This window comes from Bombus vancouverensis, chromosome 16 (assembly GCF_051014615.1).
Source record: "Bombus vancouverensis nearcticus chromosome 16, iyBomVanc1_principal, whole genome shotgun sequence".
Classification (NCBI taxonomy): domain Eukaryota; kingdom Metazoa; phylum Arthropoda; class Insecta; order Hymenoptera; family Apidae; genus Bombus; species Bombus vancouverensis.
In genome coordinates, this window is record NC_134926.1 from 4,739,958 (window position 1) to 4,754,539 (window position 14,582).

Genomic DNA, 14,582 nt, shown 5'->3' on the forward strand with positions numbered 1-14,582 from the left:
AAATTTGTGATTACTTTAATATTAAATGTAGAATATTAGTTTTTAGGAGTATCCAAATATATGAAAAGAAGAATAAAATAAAACGTATTGGAAGATAAAGAAAGTAACGTTTATTGCAAAATTATGAATATTATAAAAATAAATGTGAGAGATACAAGAGAAAGAGAAAGTTATTAATAAGTAATGTTTATGTCGAATTCCTCCTTGTGATAAATAAGAATGTCTTTGAATAACATGTTAGGTCCATCATAGTTGAAATTATCAAGAGGTTTATCTAGTGGAAAACCAAATGGTCTGTTGTCAAATTTATAATCACCCCATATTCTAGAAGTGAATTGGTATTCCGTAGAAACTGGGCTAACATATAAGAACAGTTGGAATGGCATCCCTTCTTTTTTACCCTTTGGTAATAACAGTCTTTCTGGGAATCCAAAGACTCTTTCATAGTAATTGAATGTTTTGTCACCATAGAGAGATGCTTCGAGTTTGCTATAGAAAACTTCACTTGGTTCTTGGTCATTGATTGTAAAGAAGCATTCCTGACTATTACGTGTAATTTTGTTCAGACCAGCATTCACTGTTGAAAATTTGTGAAGAATATTAGTTATATATCTAAATATTAATCATAACAAAAATGTATACATTAAGGATTAAGGGTAATAGTAAATTAAGATAATTTTATTAATTATAATGACTTTCTAAAAATGATTTGAAAAACATAAAACCTCTTTGTTAATCTAAAAATAGCCTGTATTTACTTAATACCTTTTAATTTGAAAATATATGAAAATAATAGAATATTTTTAGAAAAGGAAATAAGGGGGAGTCAAATTAATAATTAACTAATAAATAAAATTGAATAAACTTACAGTCAAGGATCCAGTTGTCAATTTCATAGAAGTATTTAAGATTTTCTGGAAGTTCATATAGTTTATGGTGTGAACTGTATTTGGGTCCAAGGAAAATTCTGATAGCTGCTTTCATTGCTTTATCAGAATTGATGGTAATGTGGAAATTAAATGGTTTGTGATTTAGACGAGGCTGTCTAATTTTAATTAATGGCAATTTGTCATCTTTTTGTGCATCCATAAACAACCCATTGCTGATTGTTGTATCAAATTGCTCAAAATATGTAATGAGTTTATCAATAGAGAAAGATTCAATTTTCAAATTAGGATAGATGAGTTCATCTTTGTTGTATGGCGTCTGATGCATTTTGTACCTAAAAATAAACGTTTTTTTAATTAAAGTCACAATGTAACTTTGTTACAATGTAACAATGTAAATAAATATGAATAAATAAAAGCAAATGTTTAGAATTAAGCTAACTATGTTTAAAAACAAACTAAACTAAACTAAACTAGAATTACCTGTAGTAAAGGTCCACTATTCTCTTATAGAGACGATAGAAGGCAGGGTCTCTTAAAGAAGTAGAAAAGATTTCCAAGGCACTGGGAAGGATTTTATACTTGCTTGATGGTTCTAGATTGTAACCAAGGATTTTCCTGCCAAGGGCATCAATACTGCCATAGAATCGTTGGTTAAAGGAATCTTCGTTGCCTTCAATTATATTTCCAAGAATGTTCAAACCATCCTCGTTATAGATGTAATACTTGGTAGTACCATTGCCGAATACATAACCAGTATCAATTGCAGACATTATTCTCGATTCTTTGTCTTTGATGTCCTGTAACAAGTGAAATTATATTAACCCTTGGAAGGTGAGCGGCTCGATCGACTACATGCAGTGCTACGGATCGTTCGGACGCAACACGCAATTTATAACACACATGTGAGATTTTAAAGAAATTCAAAATTAAACATTTCAAACTTGTTAGTTTTTTCTTACCGTAATGTATTTGTATTTGTAGCTAGGGAAGTTACTCCATTCTGGTCTCTGAGGGAATGGTAATCCATTTTGGTATGTCATAGTAGGATAATAACCAGCATAGAATGGTTTCTCCCAGTCGAAGTCTTCGAGATTAGGTAATTCATTCGTAAGTCTTTCTAAATAGTATCTGTTCATTATTTGTTGATGCCCATACAAGTATTCTGCTCCGCGATAATCTTGAAAACCAAATTCCGAGGATGACATCCAAAATGGGAATGATTGTCGGAAGAAGAAGTAGTAGGCATTTAAGCCGATATCTTCCATGAAGTAATTCAACTTATTTTCCAAGTAGTATTCACGATTCATGTACCAACCGGAATAGTTTGCCCGGAATATGTATGTCTTGTATTCTCCACTTGTTTCTAAAGTGAAATAGTTTGCAATTATGTTAAATAGTACGACGAAAATAAATAAAAAGAAACTAGAAACAATTACCACGGAGGTCAGAAAGTGATGCGTGATGGCTTTTTTGCAGGACTTCCGAGTTAAAGAAAAGGTATGGACAGATTTCGTATGGGGGTGGCAATTGAATGAACTTAGTGTCTTGTCTTCTGATTACTGCATTGTAGAAGGCTATAATATATTCGCCCTCGTTTATGTTGTTTCTTGCCCAAAGAGCTGTTTTGTAGAATGTTTCGAAGTCGTTTGCATAATAAAACAACCTGAACAGGGCTACCATTTCTTTAAGGAGATATGGATAGTAAAGTGAGAACACTTCTCCTCGCGGAAGCATACTGTTCTTGTACATGTAAAGGAATTCTTTTACCGCGGCCTGAAAATTCATCAAGAATATTCACTTCACACAGGGTTGGATATTATTAGATTTTTGTTCAAATAATTATTTAAAAATTTGTATTTGTTTGTTATGTGCTCGTTATTTTGTTAACGTTAATTGTTATCGTTAATTTGTTCTTTATTTACTTTGTCATTTTATTTTACTACGTTGAATGCCATTGGCGGTCCACGCTGGATTTTTTTATTTGGACATTGTAGTTATTTTTTTATGTAAAACAAAACTTGGTCACGAAAAGTTTTAGAATGTAATCAATTAATATGCAGACACGACTATCGTGATTATGAGCAATATAATCATGATAGCCGTGTCTCATTACATTGTTAATGAGATTTCAAAATATGTACTTTTGAACTATTGAAAATACGAAAAAATGTTTCCTATGAAATTTGTTTGATTTCGGAGGGAACATATTCTGATGTTATTAGATTCTCTGTAGGTAAACGCGTAAAGGTTATGTGAAGAGCAACTTCGTTTTCTTTTTTTAATATATCAAAGAATATATGATTCCATAGAAAAAAACAAAGTTGTTCTTCACACAACCCTTATGCGCGTATCTACAGAAAATTGAATAACATTAGAATATGTCCTCCCGAAGTCGAACAAATTTCATAGGAAACATCTTTTCGTATTTTCAATAGTTAACGATACAATAGCGTGTATAGTGCATACAAATAAATCGGACATACTGTATACATAGAAAGTTTTTACAAGTGTTTGAATACTTCCGTGAGTCATTATGTATGTTACATTTTATCATTATTTATTATTCGTGCCCTCTTGCTCTGCTACTTAAGGATCACTTCCGATCACATCGTTCGATACGTATGTTATACTAAAATATACAAATTTAAATACCAAGTGACATAAAAATCAGTGAACCAACAGAATTGCGTCTATCATATTTTTAACCGTTGTGTAGCTAGCAAGGCAATCATCATCAATAATCAATATTTTTTTTTTAATTGATAATTACTAACCGGGTTGGAGTACAAGTTGATGTTCGCTTCGATGTCCCATTTTTGACCCTCTTCGTACCACGTGTAGTTGATCTCGGCTGGTTGGCTGACGTGATAGAGGAGATTGTAGACCTTCTTCTGTTTCAACAAGAAATCCTTATCAGCGGTTTTCGTGTTGTAATATTCTGCATTGACGAAAGTGCAGGCCAGTAGCCCCAGCAGCCACAGCCGTGGAAACATTTTTGAAAAGTGAAAACCGCGGAATCCCAGAGCGCGGATGCTCAGCGCGCAGCTACTCTTATACTCCGTCATCCCCTCCCTCGATTAATTCTTACTTATTGCTCCATTAGATATTTTACATAAATTCTTATCTAATCTTGATGAAAATTTCTTTCGCGACACCCTCCACCGGAATAGTTCCAATGAATAAAAAAAATAATCTGTGCAGAATTTCAGCTCGTTTGGATAGAGAAAAGGCGTGCCTCTGAGCCCTTAAGCGACAAAATAATTATTTAAATTTTTAAATGCATATAAAGTCGATTTTATTCGATTATCTGATATAATGTAATATAACATATCCTATGTAATAATATATTTCTAATATAACATACCTAATATAATATAACAAAAGCACGTCAGACAAAAATTGTAGATGTAAGAAAGGAGAGCATCTTTCATGTTCTACTGCCTCCGCGACGAACGGTTTTCGAAAAAAATGAAAAAGAAAGTCTGGAAGAAATCGTTAAGATTTTGTTCGAAATTTTGGAAATTTGAACGTGCCTCGATCAATTTTTATCAGAAAAGGCTAAGGAAAAATGCGTAATTTTTTATTTCGAGCGTTGGAAGGTTCTCTTTTTTTTTTAATTACAATGTACTTCATCGTAATAAAGTTGTAGGATATGGCAGCAGTAAACACTGTTTGTTCATTGACGATTTAACTTCGATCGAAATTCGTGTTTTGAATAATTTTATCTTGCCGATTACAGATTATGTGTTAATTTTGGGTCAATCTAAATTAAGAAGAATAAAACATGCATGCGATATCGCTGGTGTGGATTAATTAACTGGGAGACAAATTTTCAATTGATTCATTACCTATGTAACAGGAAGTATATTATTATATAATATAAGCACAATTGAGAATTTCTCGATATGGAGTAAGGTAGCGATTATTATGTTTACTGCAATTCGATATTATGTGACAGGATAGTATGGCAAAAATCGATAGCGTAGAACAAATACTTTTACTTTAGCTGCATTGTTGTTTTAATTATTCAAGCTTAATCAAAAGTTTTGTAATTTGCATGAATGTTCGATCAGAAAATATCAATCGCTGTAATTTCGGCGTTTTACCCAAGGCAACCTTTCTTTTATCAATATGTTGTATATTTAAATGCAAGAAAATGAAGAAGTAAATATCCAGATGTCGGTGCAGGCACGAAATCTGTTTCACACTTTGACAATGAGACGAGCAATGCGGATATTTCGTTTTGCTAAAAGAAATTTGTGCAATTTTTATTCGACTGATGCATACAATACATTTTATATATTCTACAGATGCATAATAAGACATAGAATGAAATATAAAACAGAAGAGAAACTATCATGTCGATTATGCTACATCCGAGAAATACAGAATAGAAAATATATACTAAGCGACTACGCAATATATATAGGAATCATACCAATCACACTGGGAAGTAAAGAATGGACAGAAATAACGATAACAATAACCGAAAATGAAATATGGTAACTGGTAAACATCACAAAGGGAAGCATGAAGTTGAGTTTTCTGCATAAGCAAATAAAGAAATCGAAGAAAAACGAATAAGGATGAAACACCAAAGACTGACATATTGTAACCTCTACAGCAAAATTAAGATATAGATATATTTATTATTAAATGAATACAGAAGTAAGATTTAGCTTTGAGGAATAAATTAAGATAGAAACAAAATGCAATAAGCTAGGAGATACGTGAAAAAATTGTAATAGGCATCAGCCTTTAATACAACGAACGAATATAATACAATGCTCCACAGATTTTAAGGAATTAAAAGTTGTACATTTCATTTTTCTTAGGAGGGGAAGTAGCAGGGGGATTGTTGTTATTTCTGTATTCAGAGGTAGGATCACAATAGTTATTATTTTATTCTTTGGATAAATCTATCATACCGTTCTGGGCCGAAAAACCTTTATTGCACTTTCTTACATGGACTAGGGATAAAATCGATTAAATCTATCGATCGTATCTAGAACTATCTTCTAGTTACTATTTATTGTAACTAGCGCATCTGCATATGAATGGTGAGCCCGAACTCACGTTGTCATTTTCAACAGAGATCGTTGTTAATTATGTTTTTAATTCATATAAATTAATTTTACATCATATACATATAAATTGAGAATCAAAATTTATAATAAGTTTTTTTCAAGAAATATTTAATGCACATATTTCCAATACTCATTATTTCAAAGTTCAAACAACTAAGAAATTATATTTTTTCTGTCTGCCTTTATAGACTTAACTAGATAGAAATATTTGCTTACTGATGTTCTATGATAAATTACAAAAAATTTAAGATGGAAACAAATCTAATTTTACACTATTTTCCTTATCAGAACAAACTTTGCCTCTCAGTTCACGATGATAGCGATTACGCCTGTTATAATATCCACTTTAAAATTTGTAAAAATTAATAATAAATTTATAACAACTGGTCTATGGATTTTTACGCATTTATAGGAATTCTGAAAGTGCAAAATTGCACAGAATGCATATAATATGAAAAAATATATAAAGTATCCAAGTATAATGTTTCCTAGAATACTTGGTGAATAAAACATTTTTCTACCGGAGTTATACTTTTTTATATACATATATTCTCAAAAATATGAATTCGCATAAAAATCTGCTTTCTGGTAATAATTTTCATATTATATCTAGTTAATTTAGTAACCGAAAAATGATGTATTATATCGTACAGAGTACCAATAAAAACAGAGAAATTGGTACGAAGAGCACGAAATAATACAGAAATTAAAAAAGGCGCTCTTGAACTTCGGTACAATTAGAAAGCAGTTGCGCATGCGCGCACGTATCGGTACGCATTTCTATTAACGCAAGTTGCAAATATACGTAAGCAAGAGAAATGCGTATGCAAGAAAACTTGTATATACAGGGTGAGTTTTATCTACATTGAACTTTTAGCATGCAATAAGTACTTTCACGTAATCGCGTTTAATTACACGAATGTATAAAAATACGTTATCGTTTGATTAGCATTATCGTATGATTCGTATGGAACACTTGCTCTCACTTTCTTCTCTTATTAGTCTGGATAGTTCCTTTAATAATAATTCACGAAGATAATATTGTCTCGACGATAATTGGATATGATTTATGCCGGAAATGAAGTTCTCTTGTCTGCACAGCTGTTGTTTTGCCGTGTGAACAGACGTTTGATAGTTCGATAATTAGATTGGTCAATAGTCTGGTCTTTTAATTGCTGTTTAATATCTCGACAATTTTGCTAATGTCTCTACGTCTTATCTCTGTTATACTTAATGTAATGTTTCAACTGAATAAGATCAACTTTTGAAATTGATTTTTATTTTCTGTTAATTTTAAGGGCATTACGCCTTTGACATGATCGTTGTGTGGTTATAAGTACATATGCATAGCTTAGTATGGTTAGGTTTGTTTACTCATAGTGGTTCTAATTACTGCATTTAAATTAATCGTTGTGATAACTATTTTTCTGTTTCTCTAAGGCTTTTATAGGATAAGCTGATTTCCGTCTCTAAACGAAACATTAGTTTAACGATATAATTTTATCACTTACCGTTGAATGATATCGATCAATGATAATTATTAAATATCGTATCATGCAAAGTTTAATTATTAAAAATTGAAGAAGAGAAGTTTAAATATACGTAATAAACGCTTATATTATTCTAGTTCAAGTCATAAAAAATGTGATCTTTTTTGACCACGTTTAGTTATTATTATTATTATTATTATTGCTTAGTCCGTGCCTTTCGGCTTTGGACGAACTTTCGGTTTTACATCTCTTATGTCTATTTCTCTTCTTATATGTCTACCTCCCCTCTTTTCTACTCTATTCTATTGCACTACCTTACTTATTCTATCCCTAAAAACTAAAACTAGAAACTACAAATTAGCAACTAATGACTGAAGACTATTGGAACTTTGGTCTTTCACCTCCTTGCTGTGCATCCTTCCTGTCGTTTGCCCTTCTTTTCTCTATTATTGCTTTCAGTTCTGTTAAACCTTCTCCAGTCTCATTTAGCGTTTTTCCTATGACTGATGATGATAATCAGTTTTAAAAATTGGTGATGTAATTACAAGAAGCAAAATCAACAGACTGAGCTAATCAACTATTGAACCTTCTATGTATCCATATCAATATTTATTCTTCATAGATAAGACTAACGCTGTTTATGCATCGCAATATAGGATAATAAAATAGTGAAACATCCAAGCCAATAATTTTTACATTATTTTATTTCGTCTCTTTCTACATCTCTTTGTCGTTTCCTCTTTAAGGAAATTATTAAGGAGTTATTAAAGAATTAACATTTACGAACTAACTTAGAAAAACTACATGGAAAGTTTTGTTTCATCGACAGTGTTCAGTTCTTGCTCAGTTCCATGATGAACCACAACTTCCGTCAGATGCACGTTAGGCACGTTGAAGAGCAGAGAAGTGACAGGCCTGTCCAGAGGGAAGCCCATGGAACGTCCATCGTCGGTCATGTGACCCCATATGGGAGAATTTATTTGGACGGTGACTGACTGGTCGACCGGCGAAATGATGACGAAAAGGTTGTAGGGCATACCGCCCTTTTTACCTTTTGGCAGAAGGAGTCTTTCAGGGAAGCCATAAGGCTGTTCAGAGTACTTGAAAGTTACGCCATCTTCGATGCTATTTACGAGCTTTTTGTAAAGAATGTGGCTGGCGGTCTCGTCAGGAACAACGAAGATGGATTCGTGGCTGCTTCTGTCGATTTTGTTGATTCCAGACTTCACTGTAACACGAATAATCGAACAAACATTAGCGTTGGACGTGAACATTAATATGAATTGATGAATAATAAGAATAATAAAATATATATACGTACGATCAACCATGAATTCATCCATCTGCATGAAGTTCATGTAGCTGTGGACCAAGTCAATTTCATGACCAAATTCATCGTATTTTGGACCAAGGAAAATGCGAACTACACCCGTGGTGGCTTTGTCGCAGTTGACGGTAATATGATAGGTGAATGGTTTGTGATTCAGACGGTATTGACGAGCCTGGATCAAAGTGTTCCTGGCTTCTTTGTAGCCACGAACGGACACTCCGTTGCTGAGCAGGGATTCAAAGTGATCGAAGTAGGTGACGAGTTTGTCTACAGTTACGGATTGAATGGTCACACCAGAGAAGCTCAATTCATCTACGGTGTAACTGGGGACATTTTCCTTGTATCTGGAAGAAGAATCTTTACTTATTGGCTCCTCTATTCTTGGGATCTCTTGGAGGAAGATTTAAAAGAGTAACAATGACACATGACAAATGTAACAACGAGATTAAATGAGAGGTAAGACAAACCTGTGGTAATAATTGAGGATAGTCTTGTAGATGCTGTAGAACACGGGATCTCTCAAGCTGGTGGACCAAAGTTCGAGAGCAGATGGTACCACTTGGTTTTTGACATGCGATTCATAACCAAATCCAAAGATTTTTCTTACGAGCATGTCCAACTGTCCGTAAAATTGCATGTTGATGCTGTCAACGTTACCTTGAACGATGTTACCAAGAACGTTCAATCCGTTTTTTTCGTAGATATTGACACGATTACCATTGGTGTCCAAGACGAAACCGAGATCGATGGCGGTTGAGATCCTAGTGTGCAAGTCCTGAAGCATCTGTAAATAGCGTGCACGTAGAATGGAATTTTCACATTTGATTTTGATTTAATTTGATCGAAAACGATGGGTCGTACGAAAAACTTTTACTTTATATTTTCGAAAAATATATCTTTTCCACCTTCCTGGAATCACCTTCTTCTCGACCGACGATTATTATTGAATGAATACAAAACTTACCTGGACGTATTTTTGCATGTGAAGAGGCACAACAGCACCGGTTTCTCTGTGTGGGAACGGAAGCCCATTGCGGAATTGCATGGTGGGATAGTATCCAGTTACTATGGGGTGGTTTACGCTCACGTAACTAATTTCACCCATGTCGTTACACAGTCTCTCGAGGTAGTATCTGAAAACATGAATTTTAAATAGTAGCCATTAGAAGCGATGTTAATTAGTATTATTTTAAATTTCTATAAAGTAAATGTACATTCGCATGAATGGAACGTCTTCTTACAAATAAATTATTCTGTTACATTTTTATACGAAGCAAATCATATCTTGTAAAAGAAATTGTTTTTCCAAAATTTATACAAATTACTATATTATTCACGTCGTAGGAAAGTGTCAAGACTCGTGTTTCTATTTGAAGTAAATTGAACGCGTAATCGAGCAATTCTTAACATACCTGGTCAACAATTGCTTGTGGCTGAAGAAATAATATTCACCACGGATTTTTGGGGTGTGAAGCATCTCGGAAGACATGAAAGATGGGAAATCGTGGTTGATCATGAAGTAGAAGTTATTCAGGCCAACGTCTTCGGTAAAATAGTTCAATTTCTGTTCGGGTACATCGTGCCTCGTCAAATACCATCCGCTGTAGTTGGCCAAAAGTACGTATTGGTCGACATTGCCCACGGTTTTCTTTTCGTCAACTGTTCAAGTTCAAACAAAAACGTTGCGTAGCAAACAAAACAAGTTTCTAATATTTCAAGAGCATGTTCAACGTAAGATTCAAAACTCAAAAATCATGCATATGAATAACAACTTTTCCATATTCGGCTCAGACTTGAGCTATCTTTTAATGTTAAAAGAATACGCTTGGGTCAAGAACAATCGAAAGAACGAAGCGGGCTTGAAAAAGAAGAAAAGATTATTAACATAGCCAACCTGTGCTGCCCATGGCGATATCGTAAGTTCTTTGCATGACATCGTCGTTGAAGAAAAAGTGTGGAAGCACTTCGTACAATGGCGGCAACTTGATCAATTTGGTGTCATGACGATGGATCACAGCCACGCTTAAAGCGTACGTGTACATTAGCTCGTTTACGTAGAATCTAGCCCAGACAGCGGTGTTATAGAACACGTCGAAGGTTTTGGCACTGTACAAAACACGGAAAAGCGTCACAGCTTGGTGGCGCATCTCAGGGTTCATCACGGTGAACACTTGTCCACGTGGTAGCATTCCATGTTTCAAGAGCTGAATGAACTCCGTCACTGCTTCCTATTATATTATCAATTATATGTTAATCGTTAGCAGCGAGAAGATGATTCTTCCAATTAATAGACCGCAGATTTTAATATTTGCTAGTTGAATACCGAACATAAGACTCGATTTTCTGCTTTCGTTGCGTTCAGTTAATAATACTTCTATGCGAAAAGAGTTCTTGGAAACGGAAAGAAACAATTCCTTTCCTTTAAAGAGATTTGCGTTTCAATATATGAGAGAAAAGATGCGTTCAACGCTACAGAAATTATTCTAGATGCTGTAAAACAATATATATTTGCAAGCATATCTATTTGGTCCGCAGTCTACTCGTTACTAATGAAATTTGTAAATGTACAAGGTATATGAACATAAATTGTCGTGCAAAATTTAAAGATATAACGATACGCAACTCATCTGCATCAGAATATTCGTTGTAATTTTTAACATGCAAGACGAATCTCTATTTCTTGAATCCTATTCATAAGGGCATAAGTTTGTACAAAAATCTGCAGTCTATTCACGAGTCAGCCGTATATCCTACCTGGTCGTTGTATTGGACGACGTTCTCCGCGATGTTGAAGGTGCGAGCCTTCTGGTAGAGTTCAGGATGGTATACAGTGGGTTGGTCGACGTGCCAAAACAGTTCGTAGATGTTCTTCTGCTTGGTCAGATAAGTAGAGTCAGCGACCTGGCTGGGCAGTTGGTGCACTGCCTGGGCCAGCAAGCAGAAACTGGCGAAAATTACTAAAGCGGCCTTCATCGTTGAACAGCGGTTGGAGGAGACCGGTCCGGTGATCAGTTTATATACCGGACTCAAAATGTTTGGACTTCGATAAACAAATCTATAATCTCTATCGGGGTCGAATTAGGGTGAGGTCGCGAGGGTAGTGAAAGTAAACGACTTATCACGCGTTCGGTTTCGTGTCGCAATTGCTGATAAAGACAAAGGATGCAATTTGGCTGATTCGATCGGTATATCGGTAGAGTTTCGCAATTCAACAAAAAACTACGGTTCGTTGTGAATTTGAAATTTGGTAAATAGCTGTGGTTAATTTTTAGTTGATGCAGTGGCAGATGAAAGAATGGATAGACTATGAATTTCAGTAACTTTTCTGTTAAAAATTTCTACTAAAAATTGCTTACAATGTTTATAACAGCCGTCTATTCGACGCTACATATTATTTGTACGTTTATTCGTTGCTCTTATTAGACATAAGTCCATTTTGTACAATTATGTTGTCTTTTCATACTTCTTAGCCTGCAAACTTTCCTTTGTCTGCCACTGTAGGAGGAAGGATCTAGTGTAAATACTTTAATCGCGTTCATGTTCGCTAACGGTTATAGTGCTATAGACGAATTGTTCGTTCGAATATTCTCGTATTTAAGTATTTAGGATACTATTAAGGATATAGTATCGATTCTATTAAGGATATAGTATCAAGTTTTCTAATAAATTTAACTACGGTGATATGGGATATGACAAATGCATGGATAAATATTGTCCTGTCAAACTGAAACCTGAAGAATACATCAAACCAATAATTAAGTTAATAATTAACCAATAATTTTAATAATTAAAAATTAAGAAACTATTTTTTCTAGAAAGAACACGATTACATAAAAATCAGTCTCGGGTTGAAATAAACAACCATTTTTATCGAATATTATCGCAGTCGAGATTGATTCGAAGACCTACGTTAACAAAATATTTTCTGCTCGTTTCTACAAACATTACGTCCACCTAATCGCCCGGCAAACGTTCCGAATCATTTTTTGCACGATAACGATTCGATTTTAATTACACAATTTGCAATTAACGAGAATTCTGATTTAAGAATTTTTCGTTCTTCTAGTCGGCTTTAGACGTTTTTCATTAAAATAACGATGACAAATAAACAAGAAGAATAATTGCTTGGATAGAAAATAATAGATAAAAATATCTGAAAATATAGATTCATTACACAGGTATTTAATCATTTCGGATAACAATAGGAAATAAAGATTAATTTTCTTCCAAATAGCCTAACAATAACAATTTCGTTAAATGAAGAAATTGAAAGGAAAGTATAAACGCTAGTGTATTATAAAAGTAAACACTGTTCGATAAAAGAAAAACCATTAAAAAAGGAGGCTGCGTGAGATCACGTTGAAGATCATTTGGAAGTTATCATGTTTTTGCATAATATTTAAAACAGCTTCTTATTACGTTATATCATAATCGAGTTTAGTGACCTATGACACGGTGATGTCAGAGAAATCCTTTCTTATAATATACCTATCACATATTTTCTACTTTTGGCATTTCTTTTATATATTTCTAGTACATATGCGTATAATATATATATATATATATATATATATATATATATATATATATATATATATATATACAGGATGATTGGTAACTGGTGGTACAAGCGGAAAGGGGGTGATTCTAGGCGAAAAAAGAAGTCGAAAATATAGAATACAAATTTTTCTTTCGAGGCTTTGTTTTCGAGAAAATCGACTTTGAATTTTCGCTCGGTACGCGTCGTACTTTATCGCGTCTCGTTATAACGGATCTCACTGTAGATCGTTGTCTCACCAGTTACCAACCACCCTGTATATATATATATGTTTTCCTATCACTATTACTCTCAAGTACCTTTGTAATAGTCTGTAAATTAACGACAAGTTTATATATACAGTTTGTATATAATTACAAGCAGCATTTGCTACCTTCTCTGCGGCATTGACAGATTGTAAATTTAAATTATCCGCTAATTAGCTGTCTTAGATCGGTTTGCGAGTGGCTTGGCGAATGATAGAGCGAGAACCGATACCACGGCGCTGTTAAAAATCGTAGAAGCGAATGAACTTTCTGTGTGTCGAATGTGAACGAACTTCTTACATGTTAAGTTGCGTCTGAAGTATGTTTAAGATACGTTAAGTTTATAGTGCAAGACTATGCGTGAGACATTGTTATAAAAGATGGTCCAGCTAAATGATATCGAAGTGACGAATATGTTATTTATTTTGTGGCGCGAGAAAGGTTCTCGAAACGAAATTCACGCTATTTAAAGGGAATTTCGCTATTTCTTCGCGGTAATTTTTTTACGAAATTCGAGGGTCGTGGATATTTTATTAAATGAAACTCTATTTTTCCACCAATTGTGCGATAAGAATTATTCACAATGTGAATTAAACTGGTAATACGTTGCAATAGCTATGTGAGCAAAATCTAAGAAAAGCAGTTTCGCGTGGATTTTAGCCATATGCAGTAATCTATCTATTAATTAATATCGTATATAATTTATGGATCTATAGATTTTAAAGTAGTAAAAACGCGATAACGTCGTAACAAGTTATGAATCCTAATATTTTATCGACAGGAGACGCGAATTGGCCTCTTACATACTTGATATTCTATCCTATAAAAACGTTAACTACTGTTGAATAAAACAGTAAAGAGAGCAATGAATGGTATACATAAAATGTTACGAATGTGTTTTTACATTACATACTTGAATAATACGAAACTGTTATCAATATATTAGATATAATACTGGAAAGTTCGTTTCGATTTTTAAGGA

At 33.8% G+C, this 14,582-nt stretch overlaps 2 protein-coding genes and 1 long non-coding RNA gene across 3 annotated transcripts; 1 reads left to right on the forward strand and 2 right to left on the reverse strand.

Annotated features, from left to right (window-relative positions):
* Nucleotides 1-87: 87 nt before the first annotated feature.
* Nucleotides 88-3,928, reverse strand: Hex70a (hexamerin 70a). Its single transcript, XM_033329516.2, has 6 exons — nt 3,665-3,928; nt 2,327-2,663; nt 1,850-2,253; nt 1,371-1,687; nt 870-1,222; nt 88-577 (listed from the first exon to the last, which is right to left on the reverse strand). Exons 1-6 carry the CDS (start codon nt 3,881-3,883, stop codon nt 174-176), a joined length of 2,034 nt encoding a protein of 677 aa, XP_033185407.1. The 5' UTR covers nt 3,884-3,928; the 3' UTR covers nt 88-173.
* Nucleotides 3,929-6,746: 2,818 nt separating this feature from the next.
* On the forward strand, nt 6,747-10,236 carry LOC143303752 (uncharacterized). Its single transcript, XR_013060367.1, has 3 exons — nt 6,747-6,826; nt 8,297-9,923; nt 10,142-10,236. It is a non-coding gene; the product is annotated as an uncharacterized LOC143303752 (long non-coding RNA).
* Nucleotides 7,972-11,774, reverse strand: HEX70b (hexamerin 70b). The gene is made up of 7 exons (XM_033329396.2): nt 11,552-11,774; nt 10,692-11,025; nt 10,210-10,456; nt 9,762-9,930; nt 9,265-9,581; nt 8,789-9,141; nt 7,972-8,695 (listed from the first exon to the last, which is right to left on the reverse strand). Exons 1-7 carry the CDS (start codon nt 11,768-11,770, stop codon nt 8,268-8,270), a joined length of 2,067 nt encoding a protein of 688 aa, XP_033185287.1. The 5' UTR covers nt 11,771-11,774; the 3' UTR covers nt 7,972-8,267.
* Between the last annotated feature and the right edge of the window lie 2,808 nt (nt 11,775-14,582).